The sequence below is a fragment of the Peromyscus californicus genome, unplaced genomic scaffold (assembly GCF_007827085.1).
Source record: "Peromyscus californicus insignis strain IS unplaced genomic scaffold, ASM782708v3 Scaffold_17__1_contigs__length_78620276, whole genome shotgun sequence".
Classification (NCBI taxonomy): domain Eukaryota; kingdom Metazoa; phylum Chordata; class Mammalia; order Rodentia; family Cricetidae; genus Peromyscus; species Peromyscus californicus.
This window is the reverse complement of record NW_026294469.1, coordinates 73,164,055-73,185,839: the sequence shown is the minus strand read 5'-3', so window position 1 is coordinate 73,185,839 and position 21,785 is coordinate 73,164,055. Positions and strand designations below refer to the sequence as shown.

The following is a 21,785-nucleotide window of genomic DNA, read 5'->3' as shown; positions in this document are numbered from 1 at the left end:
CCTAACCTGGAGACCACGGTGTGGCCAGGGCTGGTGGTTTACAGGGCTCTGAGGAAGAATCTGCTCCAGGCACCTCCTCAGCTGCTGCTGCCGCCTTCCCCTTGTTCTCCCCTTCCTCTTCTTACTCGTGTGTGTCTGCTTCCTTCTCTTTTCCTTCCTCCTCCACCTCCTCCTCCTTCACTTTCTCCTCCTTCACCTTTTCTTCCTCCTCTTCTTCCTCCTTCACTTCCTCCTCTTCCTCCTTCACCTCTTCTTCCTCTCCCTCCTCCACCTCCTCCTCTTCCTCCTTCACTTCTTCTTCCTCCTCCTTTCCTTCTTCACCTCCTCCTCTTCCTCTTTTACCTCCTCTCCTTCCTCCTTCACCTCCTCTTCCTCCTTCACCTCCTCTTTCCTCCTTCACCTCCTCTTCCTCCTTCACCTCCTCTTCCTCCTTCACCTCCTCTTTCCTCCTTCACCTCCTCTTTCCTCCTTCACCTCCTCTTCCTCCTTCACCTCCTCTTCCTCCTTCACCTCCTCTTCCTCCTTCACCTCCTCTTCCTCCTTCACCTCCTCTTCCTCCTTCACCTCCTCTTCCTCCTTCACCTCCTCCTCTTCCACCTCCTCTTCCTCCTTCACCTCCTCTTTCCTTCTTCACCTCCTCCTCTTCCTCCTTCACCTCCTCTTCCTCCTCCTCCTCCTTTCTCCCTCTCTTTCCTCCCATGCCTGTTGAGTCTTTCTCTGTTTCTGCTTCTTCGGCTAACCTTCTTCCTCTACTTCTTCCTTTTCCTCTTTTTTGTCACTTCTTCCTCCTTCACCTTTTTCTTTTCATCTCTCTCTTTTCCTCTTGAAATAAGGTCTTTCCCAGGCTGTGTACCAGGATTCCAGGCATACGCTCAAACTCCTGGCTGCCACTCAAGTCTGATGGATGAGGGCTGTCCTTGGTCCTCCTTGGATTGTATAACATTGCCCTAGTTTGTCTTCACCTTCACATGGCTCTGGACTTAGAGTTAAAGGTAGAATAAACGGGTTATGGAATTTGCCCCTGGGATTAAGGAAAGCTGCTGAGGCTAGGCAGGTGTCAGGGGTGTCCCTGATCTGAGACCTAGAGAGAATGAAGCTGCGAAGTTAAAGCCTGGATTGTCTTAGAGAACCCAAGATGTTAGAGATGCTAGAGTCGTGGGATATGTCCCAAGGAGAGCTAATAACAGGGAGTGAAACCAGCCCAAGAGAAAGAAGTGTGCTGCAGTCAACAAAGCTGAGCAGAGTTGGAGAGTTGGAGAGCATTTTGACATCAGGCATGGAGATGCAGAGTTTGGAGTTTGCCCAGCTGTTTTTCGGTCTTGCGTTGGTCCAGTATTTTCTTGCTTTGCTCCCATCTCTTAATTTTGGAATGGTAATGTATATCCTGTACCTTTATGTGTTGGAAGTTTGTGATCTGTTTTTTGATTTTGATTTTTGCAGGTGATAACAGTTAAGAGATTGAATGAATCTCAGAAGGGACTTTGAACTTTGGACTTTAAAACATTGTTGAGACTGTGATAGACAATGGGGTCTTTTGAAGTTGGACTAAATGAATTTTGCATTATGATATTGTTACAAGCTTGTAGGGGCTATGGAGTGAATGTGGTAGTTTGAATGTAATTGGCCACCATAATCTCATAGGGAGTGGCACTACTAGGAGATGTGGCTTTACTGGAGTGGGTATGGCCTTGTTGGAGGAAGTGTATCACTGTGAGGGTGGGCTTTGAAGTTTCCTATGCTCAGGATACCACCCAGTGTTTCAGTTGACTTCCTGTTGTCTGCAAGATGTAGGAATCTCAGCTACTTTGGCAGCACCAGGTCTGCCTGCACACCGCCATGCTCCCCGCTGTGATGATAATGGCCTGAACCTCTGAAACTGTAAGCAACCCACCCCATGCTTTGCTTTATAAGAGTAGCCATGGTCATGGTGTCCCTTCACAGCAATAGAAAACCTGAGACAACCACTTACCCAGGGCTGACACTGTAATGCCCGTGCATGAGATCCCCCCCTCCCCGCCCCAATAAGACCGCCAGGGAGCCGATTTCTGATATAAGAACAAAAGGTTTCGTTTATTCCAGCCTAGGCAGGGACCTCCCCAACACCACTTAACAGTAGGTGAGAAGAGGGAAGGTCCCGGGCACTCACTTTAAGGGGTTTATAGAGGAAAGGTTCCCATGCAGAATGTTACATATCTCAGGGGCTAGGGATGAGGTAAGCATAAGGTTGCTAATTGCTAACAGGGTTCAGGGTATCTACAGGGGCATAAGTTTTTATACCCTTTGTCCTGTTTTTGTTGACCCATTGAGATTTACTGTTGCATTCCTTCCGAGTTCAACTTCTGGTTAATTGAGCCCATTACTCTTTGCACCTTGTTTTGCCAAGTCTAGGATATACGGATTTATTGTCCCAGCCTTATCTTTCCCACAGGTTCAACTTTTGGTCAATTCAAAAAAAAACGCTGGTCAGCCAATACCTTTGGAGGAAGAAGAGGGAAGGGGAAGGAACATCTTTTAAGATGGCTACTAAAGAGCTGGGCAGTGGTGGCGCACGCCTTTAATCCCAGCACTCGGGAGGCAGAGGCAGGTGGATCTCTGTGAGTTCAAGGCCAGCCTGGGCTACAGAGTGAGATCCAGGACAGGCTCCAAAACTACACAGAGAAACCCTGTCTTGAAAAACCAAAAAAAAAAAAAAAAAGGATAGCTACTAATTTCTCCCTCTCAACACCACCTGCAATGGGCTGGTCTCTCTCATGTCAATCATTAAGAAAAGGCCCCACAGACTTGCCCATAGGCTAATATGGTGGGGCATCTTCTCAGTTGAGGTTTCTTCTTCTCTCTATATGGTTCTAGATTGTGTCAAGTTGATAAAAAGAGCCAACTAGGACACTTTATTTAATTGTTTATTTAGACAGGCTTTCACTATGTTACCCTGGCAAGTTTCAAACTCACAAATCCACCTGCCTCTGCCTCCTGAGTGCTGAGATTAAAGGTGTGCCACCATACCTGGCTACGTGTGTGTGTGTGTGTGTGTGTGTGTGTGTGTGTGTGTGTGTGTGTGTATGTGTGTATGCGCGCGCGCGCGCGTGCGAGCACACACACATGTGCACATTTGTGGGTGGGTGTCTACAGAGGCCAGAAGAGGGCATCGGATCCCCTGGAGCTGGGGTTACAGGCAATTGTGAGCTGCTTGATGTGGGTGCTGGGACCTGAACTCTGGATGAGCAGCACGTGCTTGTCACTGCTGAACCTTTCTCCTGCCCCATGCTCACAGACCTCTCTTCTCATTCAGGTAGGCGTGGCTGAGTGACTGCTCTCTGGAGAAGGAAATGCAAACTAATCCTGTCTTGTGTCTGATGGAAGCACCACCTGCCCTCCCTACAGGCTGCTCCAGCCCGAGGTGGTGCAGAGACCAAGGCCCATGGGAAGCAGCTGACAGTGGAAGGGAAGAGCCGCAGCAGAAGGATCCTGGCCCCCCACGACAGAGCAGCCACCGCGCCAGCCCTGGTGCACCACCTTTCACACATGGCTCAAAGCCTTCATGGTTGAGGCTGCAGCAGTCTGTCCTGCATCATCACTAATTCACGCACAGCCACTGGAAATGTGAGCATTTCCTGCATCACTAGTTCTGACCCGGATTCCAGAAAGTGACAAGGACAGAAACAACTTGACTCCACATTCCTTCAGGACAGGAGTCTCTCTTTGAGGTCAGCAATGTGGTGGCAAAAGTTCTCTCCTTTTCCAAACTGGACGAGGTAGTTGTGCATTCCTAGAGGCCAGTTTTCTGCTGTGGAGAAACAATGGAGACCAGCTGTAAATATTCTCAAGTGCAGAACTGTCTCCACCCACAGCACAATTCCCCCAGGAAACATTGTTGCTGAATGCTGGCCATTTCACTAGCACCAAATAAAGCTTTTTATCTCCTCACTAGACACAAGAGTCCAAGTGCACAGACCCTGAGAGTCAGCTCAACAGTTTCACACAGGCATAGAAAATGATATCAGATTGTTTTCTTGGGGTACACATTTCTGAAAGGACTAATGGGTCAGGAGTGGTGAGGACACATTCAAGTTGATATAGAAAGGTCCCATGGGACTGGACTTGACTTGGCTTGGCTCATATAGGATGTGTCTCTTGCTCCAGTATCTCAACCCTAAGCAGAATTCTTATTCCATGATCAGACTGCTTCTGAGGAAGCAATTCTGCTGTCGATCTGCACAAGAGGAGATCTTTCATCCCTGAAGCTCCTTAAGAACTAGAAAGGGAAAGATAGCATCAGAAGACTGGATATTAGAAACCGCCACCATTGAATAATAACGCAGGGTGTTCCCCTCTCAGGAAAGGGTTTTCCCGTCTATCAAGGATGAAGGACTGTCCTTCAGTGTTTGTGTCCACTAATGTCTATTCTTTGTATTAATAGATTTCCAGCTTGCCAAGACTGATGAAGGCTTTCCCCTATGCCTCAATTTCTAGGCAGCCAAGCCTTGATATTGCAGATAATCCGTATACTGATAAAGGAACTGTTTATTTAGAAATTATGTTGGGGAGAACAACTCACTGAACAGAATAGGCAAAATCGTCAGAGTCCTGGAAGGCTGATGTCCTATCTCCTGCTGCCTGACTCAGTCCGCACCATCCAAGCCCAGGAGGGAGAGAGGGGCCCAGGTGTACATGCCCCTCAGCTTAAGCTAGCCCCGAGGCCATGCCCTAGGGGCTGGTACTTCAACGTCAGAGGTGGAACAGGTACCCACTACACCTTGACTTGTGGATTTCCTCCCCTCCACTTTCTCCCTGCACACCAGCTCACAACTGCCATGTAAGAAGGCAGGAATGTCAGTCAGGTTCCCTTTTTGGCTCTCAGATACTCCCTTGTCTCAGCACTTGCAGAAAATGCAGCTCTGTCAGGGAGGTGGCCACCTCTTCTCTTGTGAGCCCTATAGCCAAGGATCTTCTCCACCTGCAGGAGTTCCCATAAAGGAGGCTGGCAGCTGTCACTTGCTCCTGACTAGCAAGTAGCATCTGGGATCAAAAGTATGGCAGACACAGGCTCAAGATGGTCCATGGTATCACCTGCTTGCCAAAGTTCAGGTAGCCCCTAGCCTTTCGCTCTTTTTTTAACAAAAAAAGTTTGGAACATACCCAAAAGTAGACATGACTGCATGTCTCCTCTGCCAGTCAGCAGGTTCCAACAAATGTGAACTCTTGGATGATCTTATTTCAATGAAAGCCCCTTCAGTTCCCTTTCCAGCTCTAAGGTAATTCTAAGGTAGGTCCTAGACATGGCTGTATTCATCCGTAGGCCATTCCACATATTGCATAAAAAACATGTACACATCAATGATACCATCACACACTACAAAAATTGCAAGCATTCCTTCATCTCCACAATGCACAGCCTACCCACAGCCTGTGACCAGACATACACCTTCAGAATGTCTTTTTGCAATTGTTAAGAGTCCACAGAAGGTCAACATATTTGCTCTGTGTATCTCTTGTATCTTTGCTCTTCTAGGGTGTTCTCTCTCATTTGAAGATAAAGTGTACTTAGTCATTAAAGAAGCCAGGTCATTTTCTAAAAATTCATATATGTTGGGCTGGCAAGATGGGTCATCAAGTTAAAGTACTTGCTGTGCAAGCCTGAAAATATGAGTTCGGTCCATGAAACCACATAAAGGTGGAAGACAGAACCAGCTCCACAAAGTTGCCCTCTGACCACCACACAGGTACATGGGGGCATCATGCATACCCCCACAACACACACACACACACACACACACACACACACACACACACACACACACACACACACTAATAACAAGTCAATTTTTTAAACCTATAAGTGATCATCAGGTACTCATAATGATTTTAAGTTTCTGCTCTGCTTGGCAATTATAACAAGTTTAATCATTCTCTTCTCCCTAATAAAAAAAGAATAGTAAAGAGCCAAGTGTCAGTAAGTGATTGAGCCTGTCCCCCCCCTCCGACTCTCACCTGAGTTCTGAAACTCACAAAATATTACCTTTGTTTTGGATTATAAGTGGCATGTTGTGAAAAATAAAAGCTGTTTTCTCTCTGTGTGTCTTATATCACTATATAACCCAGACTGGCCTGGAACTCACGGCAACAGCAATCTTCCTACTCCAGCCTTTTACGTTCTGGGATTACAATGTGAGTCCCTATACCTCTCTTAACCCTTTAATGACTCAGTTTACTAATCTGTGAGATGGGGCAGCCTCCGAGTCTGCCTCACATGACTGCCAGAGTTCTTTAGAACAATCACAGCTGTTAACCTCAGCTCAATGCCTTCCCATCCTGCATATTGTAATATGAACAAAAATCCTGGCTGTAAAACATTGGGACTTCTATTAGTGAGGGTAGTGTGAAATCCTCCATTCTCTCCAGGGTTCTAAGTTATGGAGGAATCCTGACAGCACTCAGCTTTTAATGAAGAGAGGTCAATTGTCCTGCACATGAGGTTCAGCATAGTAAATGGTTAAACAGTGTCCCTGGAGTCCTCCCAGAGGTCCTGGGAGAGCCACAGGGGTCATTCAACACAGTAGATGGTTAAACCCTGTCCCCAGAATACTCCCAGTGGCATCTTGGAAGAACCATGGGGGTCCTTGAGTTCCAAAGATTCACCTTTCTGTCAATCATATCAGCAACTTTCCAGGTCCAAAAGCAGTGGAGCGTGTGCAGCTAGGTGCTTGTGTGTGGAGAGGGGTCTCCTCCATTTCTGCCTGCTGAAGTGAGAACAGACTCAGAGGCTGTCCCTGCCATCCCACCCTCTACTGTGTAGGAGGGAGGCATTGCCAGAGCATCATTCAGTGACAGGTGCTCTAAGCCTGCTTAGGAAAGATGTTCGGTCAGCTGCCTTCTGGGAGCATGTGTAACCTCTGGGTGGCTGCACCTCTGAGCAGTCACCACCTGCTGCCCACCAGAGTCTGTCTGGGATACCTGCTCTGAAGGCACCAGGATTTGGCCAGTTTCTGAAGATTTCCCCCATGCCTTCCAGGCCCATACCCAGTTCTCTCATAGAGCAACGTGTGAACAGGAATCTATCAGCAACTGAGGCTTTTCTGGTGCTTGGATCTGGGCTCCTAGAGAAGTGGCCTAAAGAAAGAGGTATCCACAGAGGAGTCTGTCCTCTGCCCTCCCCGCACCTATCTCCATTTCTCTCAGCCCTAGAGCAGGCATGCGTGGTTTCTACCCGGGAGCTGGATGAGCTATGATCTGTTTAGTCTTACTGTTTCAGGACAGACAGGGGAAGGTTGTAGCCAAGGACTTGAACTTAAAAACTTCCCTGTCCTGAGTCAGCCCTCCACACACTGAAGTAAGTGGGAGGCAAGGGACTTCTGTCCCCAAAGCACAATGCCCCAGTGTCCAGTGACTCAATCACCCTTTCAAGAAGTTACAATCCTCCCTCTTCAGAAGGATATGGGTGAACAGAGGGACTTTGATGGCACACATGTGGCTCAGAAAAAAGACACCCAGCTTCTGGCAGCCGATAGCACGTCAAGTCAGAGACTATCCCTGCAGAACCCCAAAGAACGGGATCCAGCAGACACTGAGGGCAGAGATTCAGTGTGTGAGAGAGGAAGGTATTGGGAAGAAACAGATTACATAGAGTTCCCCAAAACCCCAGGTCACAGGGAGACACCAACCTGGCCAAGAGCAACCTCTATGTCCCAGGTTCCCTGAGTCCAGAGTCTCGGTGTCTGTTTCACCTTCAGATAAAGAAGAATAAGGCAGAAGAGAGCGGTTAGTAGATACTGATTGATTGATTGATTTAGTGACTCACTCAATGCGCTGCCTATATTGCCTATTTGCCAAGCATTACTTCACTTGCTACCTGGAATAGAAAGTTCCAGGTAGAGAAGTGCCTGAGACAACAGATCATTGACCTTAACAGTTTGCTGACTGCCACGTACGCTTCTGTGAAATCTCGCCCGCCGCCCCCACCTTGTGGTTCTAGGGCATAAAACGGGAAGCCAAACTGGACCCTGCATCAAGGCCTTTCAGGAGTTTTCCTGGTTTCGGTCCATCTCCTCTCTTCCACTCTCCTCAGTGTCAGAGCACCTGGAGTAGCTCTTACCCAGCTCTGCACTATATACTAGGCCCTGACCCCACACAGGAGGCCTGCCCAGATCTACCACCTGGTTCTGGCCCTGATGACCAGGTGGTAGGTTTTGGATCTTGAACTCCTAGTGTCAGGATCATAGGTACGAGCAATTCCCAGTCTCAAGGCTGAAGACATCCAGGTCAAAAACATGCCTCTTAAGGTAAGCAACCGAGTGTCCCAGCTTTTGAGTCCTTCTTCTCTTCAGCCTAACCTTGTTGCATTTGGGAAAGTCCTCAATGTGTGATAGATAGCACTCTACATGGAGCTTGTATGGGGAGACTGGGCTGAGCCTAGTGCAAAGCCAAGCTCTAGAGAGATTACCTTCTAGACAGTTAAATTGTAGGCTCTGATCAAGATACCATCCACTCTTCAAACCTTACTTCAAAACATAGCAACAACACGCAGCTTAACATTTTAATCAAAAAACACACTCATGTTCCTGCCAAACAGCAGAGCTTCAGCTTGGCTGGGTTGGGTCTGAAGAAGCCACAGCATGAAGAAGAGAGGCTCTGCCTCTCTGTCCTGAAACAGTAAGACCAAATAGACCACAGCTTGTCTAGCCTCTGGCTACACATGCCTTCTCTAGGGCATAGAGTTCCATTGCATGTAGCACCCCGTGAGCTCCAGCCCCCTCGGTTACATTGTTTGGGACTCTGAGTCACCAACGTGAACCCTAGACCTGAACTGGACACCTTCAACCAGGAGGAGGCTACCACAGCACTTCTAAACACAATAGTTACAGAAAAGTAGAATAAAATATCTGCCACTGAATTGGAGCCCACAAGATGAAATTCTGATGTGTATAAAGATGGGACAGAAAAAAAAGTGACCTGGTCCTCCCAATACAATATTAGAAGCCTGGCTGATACCTTATCACAGAAGACAGACTGCCAAAATAGACACATAGTGCACTTATTAAAGTATACAGAACCAGCCAAACATGAAACCCGAAGAAAGGGCCAGTAGATGACACCTACACGCACGCGTGTGTGTGTGTGTGTGTGTGTGTGTGTGTTTGTGTGTGTTTGTGTGTTTGTGTGTGTGTGTGTGTGTGTGTGTGTGCGCGCGCGTGCACGCATGCTGTGGGATGTTCTGTATGGCAAATGTGTTGCTGATTGGTCAATAAATAAAACACTGATTGGCCATTGGCTAGGCAGGAAGTATAGGCGGGACAAGGAGGAGAATAAAGCTGGGAAGTGGAAGGCTGAGTCAGAGAGACACTGCCAGTCGCAATGATGAGAAACAGCATGTGAAGATGCGGTAAGCCACGAGCCACGTGGCAAGGTATAGTGCTGTGGGATGTTCTGTATGGCAAACGTGTTGCTGATTAGTCAATAAATAAAACACTGATTGGCCATTGGCTAGGCAGGAAGTGTAGGCAGGACAAGGAGGAGAATAAAGCTGGGAAGTGGAAGGCTGAGTCAGAGAGACACTGCCAGCCTCCACGATGACAAACAGCATGTGAAGATGCCGGGAAGCCACGAGTCATGTGGCAAGGTATAGATTTATAGAAATGGATTAATTTAAGCTGTAAGAAGCCTGCCATGGCCATACAGTTTGTAAGCAATATAAGTCTCTGTGTTTACTTGGTCGAGTCTGAGGGGCTGTGGGACTGGCGGGTGACAGAGATTTGTCCTGACTGTGGGCCAGGCAGGAAAACTCTAGCTACAAATGGCGCCCAACGTGGGGCAAGAGTTTCCACCTAAAAACTGAGAAAAGATTCTAAAACGGAGCTAAAAACAGTTCCTAATTGTCTCTCTCAAATGAGCGGCAACTGCCGGTTTGAGCTACTGGCGGGTTCCTAGCGTGTGTGCTCGACCTGCAGTATGGCGGGAATGAGGCCTCTGCAAGTGGCACATTAAGCTGCATTGTGGATTTAGCCTTTGCTAGTACAAAACAAAAAAAGGTTTCTGGGCTACACGCTGCTTGGATAAAAGCATAGACCCACGATAGCTCCCAGAGCTGGCGGTAAAGTACCACGCCATGTTGGGAAGCTGAGGTGGGCGGAGCCAGCAGCCACAGCTGCTGCAGTTTAAGGCAATAGATTCACAATAAGACAGATTCAGATGTAATAGTTTACAATGTGTGTAAAAGATACGTAGGCTTGAAAGAGACAAAAAAGGTGATATATAGAGTTATAGAAACAAATACATAGTTTTAAAAAATAAAGTCTTTAAAGAGACAGTAAAGGTAATATAGAAAATAAGTCACGTAGAGATGAATATTACACAGAGAATCTGGATTGTGTTGTCTTTGGGATTTTTAACTGCAGAAAAACATTTGATTGTAAAAGCTGTTGAGTTAAACCAATATATATATTTTAAAGATACCTTGACTTCAAAATTTGGATATAAGGATATGTTGTTTTGGAAAAGAGTCTCTTTTGTTCCCACAGAAAGCCAGAGGCTAAGAATTTGTTCCAGATTAAGATACATCAGGTTTGACCAGCCAAGACCACCTGAAAGGTCTCCGATGACACCATGGCCCAGATGATCCAACATCCAGAATGATTTGAAGGCAACTGGCTCAGACGATACAGCCTCATGGACTATTCCATAATCCTAAAATTTTCTTTATGTCCCCATAAGATACAGTGCCCCCCTCCAGCAGGAAGTAGTAAGAGAAGCTAAGCCCAAATTCCCAAATTATATGTAATTTTACTTTGTTAAGGTTAAAACCTTCCTTTTTGAAAAAAAAAATGGGGGAAGTGCTGTGGGATGTTCTGTATGGCAAACGTGTTGCTGATTAGTCAATAAATAAAACACTGATTGGCCATTGGCTAGGCAGGAAGTGTAGGCGGGACAAGGAGGAGAATAAAGCTGGGAAGTGGAAGGCTGAGTCAGAGAGACACTGCCAGCCTCCACGATGACAAACAGCATGTGAAGATGCCGGGAAGCCACGAGTCATGTAGCAAGGTATAGATTTATAGAAATGGATTAATTTAAGCTGTAAGAACAGTTAGCAAGAAGCCTGCCATGGCCATACAGTTTGTAAGCAATATAAGTCTCTGTGTTTACTTAGTCGGGTCTGAGGGGCTGTGGGACTGGCAGGTGAGAGAGATTTGTCCTGACTGTGGGCCAGGCAGGAAAACTCTAGCTACAGTATAGATTAATGGAAATGGATTAATTTAAGCTGTAAGAACAGTTAGCAAGAAGCCTGCCACGGCCATACAGTTTGTAACCAATATAAGTCTCTGTGTTTACTTGGTCGGGTTTGAGTGGCTGTGGGACAGGCAGGTGAGAGAGATTTGTCCTGACTGTGGGCCAGGCAGGAAAACTCTAGCTACAGTGTGTGACAAGGGAGGGCTGGAAGAGGCATTGTAAGGCAGTAGACACTGTTTAGAAGAAAGGGAAGATCTGGGAAGCACACACAACGACCTGGTTGAAGTTCCCCTGGGTCCTGGGCCTGCTGCTGTTTTTCTCCTATGTCCTTACCCTTGGTTAGGAAATTGAAGACAGTTGCTTGTTCTTTGGTAGACCAAAGCCCCGCCTGCATTTTTAAGGAAGGAGGATCAGAGGAATCTCCAGACTGGAAAGGCAGGGGGATAGCCATAGAGACCAGGTTCTGAGTTGTTCTCCAGCTCAACCCATCCAAGTGCCACCCTCAGGGTCTGTTGTCTGAGCCACCATAGGAGAGACAAACAATAAGAAAGGATCGCAGAAGGTGACAGGAAGAGTTGCCAGGCAGTGTGCCATTTCCAGGCACACTGGAACGTGTGTCGAGGGGCGCAAATAAGCATGTCTGAAATCTTTAAGGAAAAATGAAAGAACGGTACCCACGTGCGGGAATCAAAACTTAACAATACTTTGTCAAGAACAATGAATCAATTCCAAATGAGCAGGTTGCACACCTATAATCTTAGCACTCAGGAGGCTTAGACAGGAGGAATTCAAAGCCCGCCTGAGTTACAAGGTGAGCTCGAGGTCACTTTAGACTACCTAGTGAGCCTCTGTCTCAAACCACCCAAACAAATAAACAAAATACAGATATGGAAACAGCTATAACAGGTTTTAAACAGGAAAACCAGTACGAGAAGTAGCTCCATGGGTGGTGGTGTTGGAAAAAGTTATTCCAAGTGTCACACAGACATGAACAAACAAAAATAACTCAGGCAATATTTACTTTGGCAACAGTCCAAACTGGGTGAGCAAGCAATCAGGGTGAGAAGTTCACTTAGTTTTCTGTTTCATCACATTGGTGCATGTAACACGAATCCTTTTTTTTTTTGGTTTTTCGAGACAGGGTTTCTCTGTGTAGCTTTGCGCCTCTCCTGGAACTCACTTGGTAGCCCAGGCTGGCCTCGAACTCACAGAGATCCGCCTGGCTCTGCCTCCCGAGTGCTGGGATTAAAGGCGTGTGCCACCACCGCCCGGCGTAACACGAATCTTAAATGGTCTTATTAATAAAAAGAAAAAAAAAACTCAGTGCCAGCTATTGGGGTAAATTCTGAAAGATCAGAGAGACAGAACAAGCCACAGCTAACCTCACCTTGCCAACTTCTCAGTCGATCCTCTTTCCTCAAACTGGAAGCCTCTGAGTCCTCATCCAAATGGATCTCCGCTGAACTGCCTAAAAGCCTCTAGTTCCTGGTCCTCACACCTTATATACCTTTCTGCTTCCTGCCATCACTTCCTGGGATTAAAGGCGTGTGTTACCGTGCCTGGTTGTTTCTAGTGTGGCCTTGAACTCACAGAGATCCAGATGGATCTCTGCCTTAGGAATGCAAGGATTAAAGGCGTGTGCTACCACTGCCTAACCTCTAGGTTTAATATAGTGGTTGTCCTGTTCTCTGACTCCCAGATAAGTTCATTGGGGTGCACAGTGTATCAACATTCTAACCTGCAACATCCTAACCTGTAACAGAGGGTCAGATTCCAGAATTGGGGAGGTTTGAAGAACACTGTAACCTGTAACATCCTAACCTGTAAGAGAGAGAGAGAGTCAGATTTCAGAACTGGGGAGGGTTGTAGAATATTGGCCCTTGGCAAACTAGCATTCTTTGATAGAAAAGACTTTCTCACAGTCCCTTCCTCTTGATGGTACATTTTCATTCTTGCCTTCACATCCAGGCAGCATATGCTGTTTTGTTTCTCTTAGGCTGTTGTCCCTGTCTTTATTCCTCTTGGGATGTCACTGACACCAAGAGGTCATCCATGTACTGAATCACGTTCACCAGGAGGAAGTGCCCTTCCTTCTCTGGTTGTGTTTTGTTTGTTGTTTTACTTTGTCAGGGACGGGTTCTGCCCAGGTAGCCCTGGCTGGCCTAGAACTCACTATGTACACCAGAATGGCCTCGAACTCATGAGGATCTGCCAAAGCGCTGTTGTTTTAAAGTTTTTCCAAAATCTGTCCATCAGTATTGCTGTGTCCTATCCACCTGGGGACCCTCTCACTCAAAGGAGAAGAGGTCCTCAGTCACAGGAAAAGCCCCAGCTCATCTTTTAGGTCAACAATACTGATGCAATTGTAATTATATGGAATCTTACTGAGGGGAATGTAGGGCTTGGGTAACACGGAGTGTTGGCTGTGGACAGCCTTGCCTCACTGCCCTAAGGTCTTTAAGAATCATCACACTTTCTCACTGGCAAGACTGGGATGTTAGGTGGAGACAAGCAGAGCTTGAGGAGTCCATCTCATACCAATACATTAATGATGGATTTTAATCCTTGTCTCCCTTTAAAACCTATGGGATACTATCCTCATCTTATTACATCCCCTTGGGTTTTTAGAGTACTGTGGGTTGGGAGGATCTTTAAATCCCCTTTATTTCTAACTCGGTTCTAGACTTCAGGAAAGATATCTTCTTCTGCTTGCAGAAAAGGCACCAATAGCCACATGTGGTGGTTATCATCAATGCTCTAGCACTAGCCACAAAGGCCGGGTGATGGAGCATGGTAGTAGATACAGTTGTCCTTGATTCAGTTACCTGTGCTAGCTGATCTGAAACCACAAGGAGCCCAGAACTCAGCACCAGGTCCTCCTCCACACTCAGCCTCTGGCGATTTCTGGCTCCTTATAACTCCACCTAGCATTCTTAGAAGGCTGCTTAGGATTCTTCAAACTGGATCTCCTTTGTCAGTATCGCTCACCAGTCAGCAGTGTGTGGGCCTTGCCTTTGGCAATGGGAATGAATCTAAGCCAAAGTTGGCCTCAGCCAAAGTTTTTTGAGTCAAACTGACAGATTAGACCACAGTAGAAGACGGTACAGAAACTCAGTCATCGGGGCTTTGCTGTGCGTGGACAGACGGCAGTGACAGACCAGTGACAGAGTCATCAAAGGGGTGGGGGGGGCGGAAGTGGAGAGTATTGAAGGCACTGTGGTACAGCCACAGCAGACAGGCAAGGCTCGGGAGACAGAGTCACACCCAGTGCAGCTGAGAGGGGTAGGAAGAATCTTTCCTAGCAGTAGGGGATGGCTTAGTGTTATCTCATGGGCAATGTGTGTGTGTCCACATCCGAGGGGGCGGCTGATTTCTCTTAAGGAGTAAATTTACACACCTGTTGTCTCTCTTGAGCCTGCCTTTTGGGGTCTAACTGTATAAGACATCACAAATCCTTGGATCAGGATTGTCTACTTGTTGGGATGTTTGATTTTAGCCGCCTGTACATTTCTAGGGAGCTTTGCTCCTCAGAACTGCTGCCTTCGTCTGGGGGAGGGCTGCTCCCTGAAGGAGGCCCCTCCCTCCCTGCCCCCTGCCCCCTGGGTCCCCGCCACTCCTCTCTGCAGGAATCTCTGGATTGTGCTCTGCCTGCCTGGGATTAACATAACCCAGAAAAACCTGAGGGCTTTGTTTTCTTCCTTTTTATTTTGTTTGAAATCAATCACCATGAAAAACAAGGTTAATAAAACATGATTTTTTTTCTGTCATAACAAATTCATTGAAGCAGAAACAGGACAGAGCAGCCTCTGTCAAACAAGAACATTAGGACTCCAGGCAACTGGGTAAGTAAAATTTTTGGTGCCTAAATTGATGTTGTTGCTGAGATCTCTTCCTGTGTTGCGGACAACCTGTTGGGCAAATGGGAAACTGAAGGCTCTCAGGTGGAGGTTCAAAAGAGACACTGGGCAGGACTGTTGGAATAAGAAGGTTCTTCAGAGAGTTATGAATGTCGTGAACAGACAGACAGACAGACAGCAGTGGTGGGGGCTCTGAGTATAGTTCTGGCCTCAGCGCCACAGAGAGATGGCATGGCGAAGGATCTGAGGAGAATTAACCTCTTGTGGCAGAGTTGGAGTCCATTCTTCCAACTCTACGGAAGGGAGAAGACGTTACCCTCCATGAGCCTGTAGACGGGTTCTCTGATTCCCTGGCAGAGAGCAGGGAACTGGGTGGGGAGCAGGATATTTGGCCACCAATAGATGTAAATTCACTTCCCCAGGTAAGAAATCCTGGCACCTGAAAGTCTGGTAGCTCAGGCTTCTCAGACCAATTGGTTGCCGGTCAGTGTTTGTAGGGGAGCAGCTGCGGCAGGTACGGTGGTCAGGTTTGGATCCGAACATTACATGGCCCCCTTTTCTCTTTATATAAAGAGAAACAAGGGAATGGTTTTACGGGAAAGGGAGGGCGCAGAGAAGGCTAAAAAGGGTAAGGGGCATCACTGCAGATAGAGCGGCGCTATCATTTCTACTCTGCAGTCTGTCCGTGGTCAGAGACGACCGGCAGAGTAGCACGTTTGACTCCGGCTCCCTGCTTCCAGCCTGCTTTTGCCTGCTATTCATGGTCCAAAGGGCCATGGTGAGTGTGGCTCTGGTCAAGGTGGTTCAGAGTCAGTTGACTAGCCTGGTACAAAAAGAAAGAGAAAGGACACGTGATGTCTCACCAGGGAGGAAGTCTGGGCAGCAGGTGTATGGTGTTTTGGATTCCTTGTGACTCCACCCAACATTCCAGAAGTCTGATTAGGGTCCTCCAAACTGGGCCCCTTTGTGAGTGTCACTGTTTGGAAGGGTGCAGGCGTCCCCTTTGACGCCTGTGGGAATGAGTTTAGGCCAAACTTGGCCTCAGCTGCAGCTTCTGGCTCACACTGGCTGATCAGACAACAGTACACGGGGCTACAGAACCTTGTGGAAAAGCTAAGAAGATTCTGAGGATCTGCTCTTAGGGAAGGTGGCACAGGGCAGGTGAGGTACAGCCGAGGGGCCCCTGGGAAGACTTCAGAAGCTAAGCCTGGAACACTGGGAACCTTTGTTCCAAATATACAGAAACCACCAGTAATAAGCAGGAACCGAAGTTCGGATGTCTGCTGAAGAGGCACTGAGGCCAGACCTCTGTCCCAGAACCCCCACATCCACTCTCCTTTCCTGTTGCCTGGCTCCTCTTTCTGCAAACACAAAAGCCAAGAGTAGAATGGTTTGAGGTCCAGCACGACTATAACACAAGAAAACAACAGTGAACAAGGAACATGACAGGGAGAGACAACAGGTCACGCCTGGGGTCCCATCCAAGGGTGGCAAGGAAGGGCTCTTGCTGCCCAAAGTCTACCTTGGTGGCCTGGACCAAACGCTTAGCAGCAGGCTCTGCCCAACTCTGTAAGGGGAAGGGAAAGAGAGGGGCACAAAATGGGCAAGAAAGTGAAGAGTGTGCAGGATCCTTTATCTGCCCCACCATCAGGGCTACAGATCCCAGGTAGTCCCCAGGGACAGACCTGGGTCCCTGACAACCAAGGTGGCTTCACTCAGCTCTGTAATCTCAGTCCTTGTACCTAAAGATTCAAATGTTGCTTTCCTTCTCTTCCCGTGGCCTTTTTCTCTTTTCCCTTTTCATTATTTGGAGATGGTTTAACTATGAAGCCCTGGCTGACCTGGAACTTGCTATGCAGAACAGATTGGCCTCAAATTCACAGAGATTCACCTGCCTCTGACTCCCAAGTGCTGGGATTAAAGACATGTGCCAACATGTCCCGACTCTTTTTTTTTCTTAAAAATAGCCTTTTTTTTTTTTTTTTTTTGGAAGGCAATGGGGTTCATGAGCCCCCACCCCCACTGAGGCACTATGGGCAGTTGATGGCTTCTGGGGGAGAGGCATTTTTTCTTTAGAGTATGGCCCCTGGCAGGTGTACCATGCGCAAGTGTATGATCCCACACCTAGGAGTATAAAGCAGCCCAGATTGGACTAGATGAGTTATTTTTTTAAAAGGACACAAAATTGGGGGAGGTGAGGCGAACTGGGAGAAGTTGGGGCAGGAGTAGGAGTGCCTATGATTAAAACACATTACATTCTCAGAATTAATGAAAATACTTTAATTAAAACTTTCCAAATAACAACTGGATGAGAAATAAATTCAAATGTTAATCTCAACAATGGCTTGCCAAGAATTTTTCTGTCTGAGGTTGGAGATGCAGCTTGATGGTGTAACGTTTGTACAAGGCTCTGGTCAATCCCCAGAGCTGAGGGGGAAAAAGGTTTTAGCACTTTGCGGTTTCAAAGAGCTAACGTGAGTTTTCCTTGGTACTCTGAGCTCTTTTTTTTCCAAGTTTTTGGAAGACAAACCTGGTTGTTTTCCCACCTGGTTCATTGGGATCTAGCTGAACCAGCTGTGTCTGGATCGAGGGCAGAGGACACCAACAGATCGCCAGTGCCACCTGCTGGTCTAAGTTCTCGATTCCCGTCAAGAGCAAGCCAGGCTCCCTGGCCCCTTGACTTTGCCCCTCACTTCCCTCAGGCATTTCTCATTAGTGAGTGGCTGTGTGTCTGCTGGTCACTTTACATCTGTGTCTCAATGCGCATATCTTACAATTCAGCCAGGTAGAGCGTCAGTTCAGCTGTTTTTGGTGTACTCTCAGAGTTGAACCTCCATTGCCCCGATCCACTTTAGAGCGTTCTCATTACTCAGAGGAAACTCTCCTCATTGACAGTCACAGCCTCCTTCACCCCAGGTTTCCTGTCTCCAGAACTGATATATTCTGGACTTTTATATAAGGGGAAGCATTCAATAAGTGGGCCTTTATGTCTGGCTTACTTCATTCAGTACTACATTGTCAAGGCAAGTGCCCGACCACTAAACTATCCCCAACCTCACCAATACTTTTTATGACCAAGTACTTCATTGTTTTTGTTTGTTTGTTTTGTTTTTTCAGCCAAATAATGTCTCATTACAGGGCTATACCACCTTTGGTTATCCATTCATCTGATGATGGACATTTGGTCTGGTTCTGCCATTTGGCTACTATAAATAATGCTGCTGCAACCATTTTCTCAAGTTTTTTTTTTTTTTTTTTTTTTTTTTTTTTTTTTTTTTTTTTTTTTTTGTGTGTGTGTGTGTGTGTGTGTGTGTGTGTATGACTCAGAGCAGAACTGTTGGGTCATATAGGAACATGATTAATCATGTGCAGAACATCCAAAGTGCTTTGCTTTTAGGATTTTTTAAAGGGATTGGTTTGTTTGTTTCTTTGTTTTGGAGACACAGTCTCTCTGTTACATAGCTCTGGCTTGCTGGATCTGACTATGTACACCAGGCAGCCTTGAACTCACAGAGATCTGCCTCTGCCTCTAGAGTGCTGGGATCAAAGGCTTTTGTGCCCACACCAGCCAGATTCATTTTACTTTTTATTTTTATGTTTATTTATTTACTGGGGCAGGGCACGTGTACGTGTGTGTGTGTGTGTGTGTGTGTGTGTGTGTGTGTGTGTGTGTGTCAGAGGATTGGGAAAGGATTGGCTTTTTTTTTTTTTTTTTTGTTCACTGTGTGGGTCATCAGCTTTGGTGAGTAAAGCTTTTACCCGCTGAGCCGACGGTTTTACCAGCAGCACATGAAGGTTCCAGTTTCTCTGCATACTCACCAGCCTTTCTATCTGACTTTTGATCCCAGCCACTCTAGTGGAGTAAACCACTGTGTTATGGGTTTGGTTGTTTTTCTTCCACTGTAATATCTTGGCACCTTGTTCATTTCCATTTATTATTATTATTATTATTATTATTATTATTATTATTACGTTTTAGATAGGTTCTAACTATGTCACCCAGGTGCAATCTTGTTGACTGTGACATGGTACCATGTCCAGGCTAAGGAGGAAATTTTTCCTAAAGGTATCCAAGGACATCTGGGTAGAATCATTCCTGAGGAGGGGCTGTAGGGTGGAGATGACAGATTACAGAGCTGAGAAAGGTGGGGGAGAGTGACTGAATGGCCTGTGCACAGCCAGTCAGGGGAGGGAAGGAAGACGTGCGAGTACAGAGTGAGGGACTGGCTGAGAGACACAGAACAGGGACAGAAGACGTTCCCAGGCCGTGGCTGCCTCTCATAACGCTGAAACTTCTAAGTTTCTTCTCTTTGTATTTAAGACACTCTCATTGCAGGAGTTGGTGAACCCCACCATTCTGCACAGGACTTAAACGAGGTTTCCGTGCATATGTGCTCGGTTTCGCCTGATACTTCTCCCTCTCTCAAGCAATACCCCTCACATCTGTCATTTAGAACTGGCTCCGTATATAGGAAGTGGACCAGGGGACAGCTTGTGTCATAGAAATAACCTAAGTTTCACAGCTTAAAGACAAGCTCATTGGATGCTGTAGGTAACACTAACATCAAGTCTCCTCTGGGTGTGTAGGGATGGTTCTGAAGCCTCTGAGGTCCAATAAAATCCATTGCACCATCAGAAGGTGCAATGCGAGCTGCCAACGGAGAGGAGCAATCAGTCAGTCCTACCCAGGTGCAAAGCCTATGCACCTCAGTGATGGCTCCTCAAAATAGTGTCAAAGATGATGCAAGAGTGATACTCTTGTCGGGAGGTGGTGGTGCGTACCTTTAATCCCAGCACTGGGGAGGCAGAGGCAGGCTGGTCTCAGTGAGTTCAGGGCCAGCCTGGTCTGCAAAGAGTTCCAGGACAGCCATGAATGTTACACAGAAAAATCCTGTCTCAACAAACAAACAAACAAACAAAAAAGTGATACTCTATCTTGAGAGTAACTAACAGTTGTGTCATCAGACCTAAGGTCCACTTGATGGGAAAGCATTCATGCCTGGTAAGGTTAGCCTAGTGAGTTGCCTGTGGCTAGACAGGTCATAGACTCTAGAGGAGAATCTACTGATGCCTTTTCCCTAAACAAACGTAAGTTCTGTGTTCTAAATCCTTATTCTTATACTCACAGATAAGTAAGTGTTCTCACTTCTGCTCAAAGAAACTTCTTTTCACTTGTTTGTATATGTTGGTTTTTCAAGTTTTTTTTTAAATGTGCATTTGCGTTTTGCCTGCATGTATGTCTGTGTGAGGGTGCCAGATCCCCTGGAACTGGAGGCACAGACAGTTGTGAGTCACTGTGTGGGTGCTGGGAATCAAACCCAGGTCCTCTGCAAGAGCAGATATTCTTTTTTTTTTTTTTTTTTTTGGTTTTTCGAGACAGGGTTTCTCTGTGTAGCTTTGGTGCCTTTCCTGGAACTCAGTCTATATCCCAGGCTGGCCTCGAACTCACAGAGACCCACCTGCCTCTGCCTCCCGAGTGCTGGGATTAAAGGTGTGCACCACTACCGCCCAGCTCCAAGAGCAGATATTCTTAACTGCTGATCCATCTCTCCAGTCCCAACAAAGCTTCTTTTTGCAACAGATGGAGATGATGACAGAGATCCACAGCTGGTAAAAATGCAGAGAACAAGTGGCTGCAGGGTGTCAACCCCACTGATGCATCTCCAGTGTAACCCTACACCCAAGGCTTGGAAAACCCTAGAGAAGAGGAGGGAGAGACGGTCAGAGCCAGGAGACTAGGGTGCCTGCGACTGGATAGCGTCCCCAAAACCTGACACTTTCAACAACGTGGTTGTTTTGGCAACACCAGCCGGAATGCCAACATTGACGGGGAAAATTCAACACGGTCCTTCCGTAGATGAAGAAGTACAAGTAGCTGCTGAGGGTGGGTGGGGAGTCTGTTTCCTCCAGGAACAAGGTCCTACATAGGTTGCCCAATCCCACGTGTTCAGCTTAGACTGTGCCCATATGAGCCATGCTACATGGACTCAGTTGTAGTAGACTATTATTTTAAGGTGTGTTACTTTTATGTATGTTGCATTTGTTTAACTCTGTGAAGCTGTGTTACTGTGCCTGTCTAAAACACCTGATGGTCTAATAAATAACTGAATGGCCAATAGCAAGGCAGGAGAAGGGATGGGTGGGGCTGGCAGGCAGAGAGAATTAATAGAAGGACAAATCTGGAAAAAGAGGAGAGCTAGCTAGAAGCCAGAGAAGGAGGAGGACTCCAGGGGCCAGCCACCCAGCTACACAGCAAGCCATGGAGTAAGAGTAAGATTTACAGAAGTAAGAGAACGGGAAAAGCCCAGAGGCAAAAGTTTACAGGGTAATTGAAGTTAAGGAAAGCTGGCTAGAAATAAGCTAAGCTAAGGCCAGGCATTCATAAGTAATAATAAGCCTCCTTGTGTGAATTTGTTTGGGAGCTGGGTGGCAGGCCCCCTGAAAAGAGACAAAATGAACAACAACACTCAGTGTGTTCTGTCTACATGTATATGTAGCTGAGGTGGTTTGAATTTGAGTGGTCCCCATAGGCTCATATATTTGAAAACAGTGCAGTGGTTCTCAACCTTCCCAATGCTGCAACCCTCTAATACAGTTCCTCACATTGTGGTGAACCCCCCCACAACCATGAAATAATTTTAGTTGCTACTTTATCACTGTGATTTTGCTAGTGTTATGATTGTAATGCAAATATCCATGTTTTCCAATGGT

At 46.8% G+C, this 21,785-nt stretch overlaps 1 protein-coding gene across 1 annotated transcript in view; it reads left to right on the top strand.

The window, feature by feature from the left end:
- The first annotated feature begins 7,431 nt into the window (after positions 1–7,431).
- Positions 7,432–21,785, top strand: part of Cndp1 (carnosine dipeptidase 1) — a 45,677-nt gene continuing 31,323 nt past the window's right edge. The window contains exons 1-2 of the mRNA XM_052741408.1: positions 7,432–7,595; positions 13,046–13,082. Coding sequence (XP_052597368.1) covers positions 7,432–7,595; positions 13,046–13,082 — 201 coding nt within the window. The remainder of the gene's footprint in view (positions 7,596–13,045; positions 13,083–21,785) is intronic.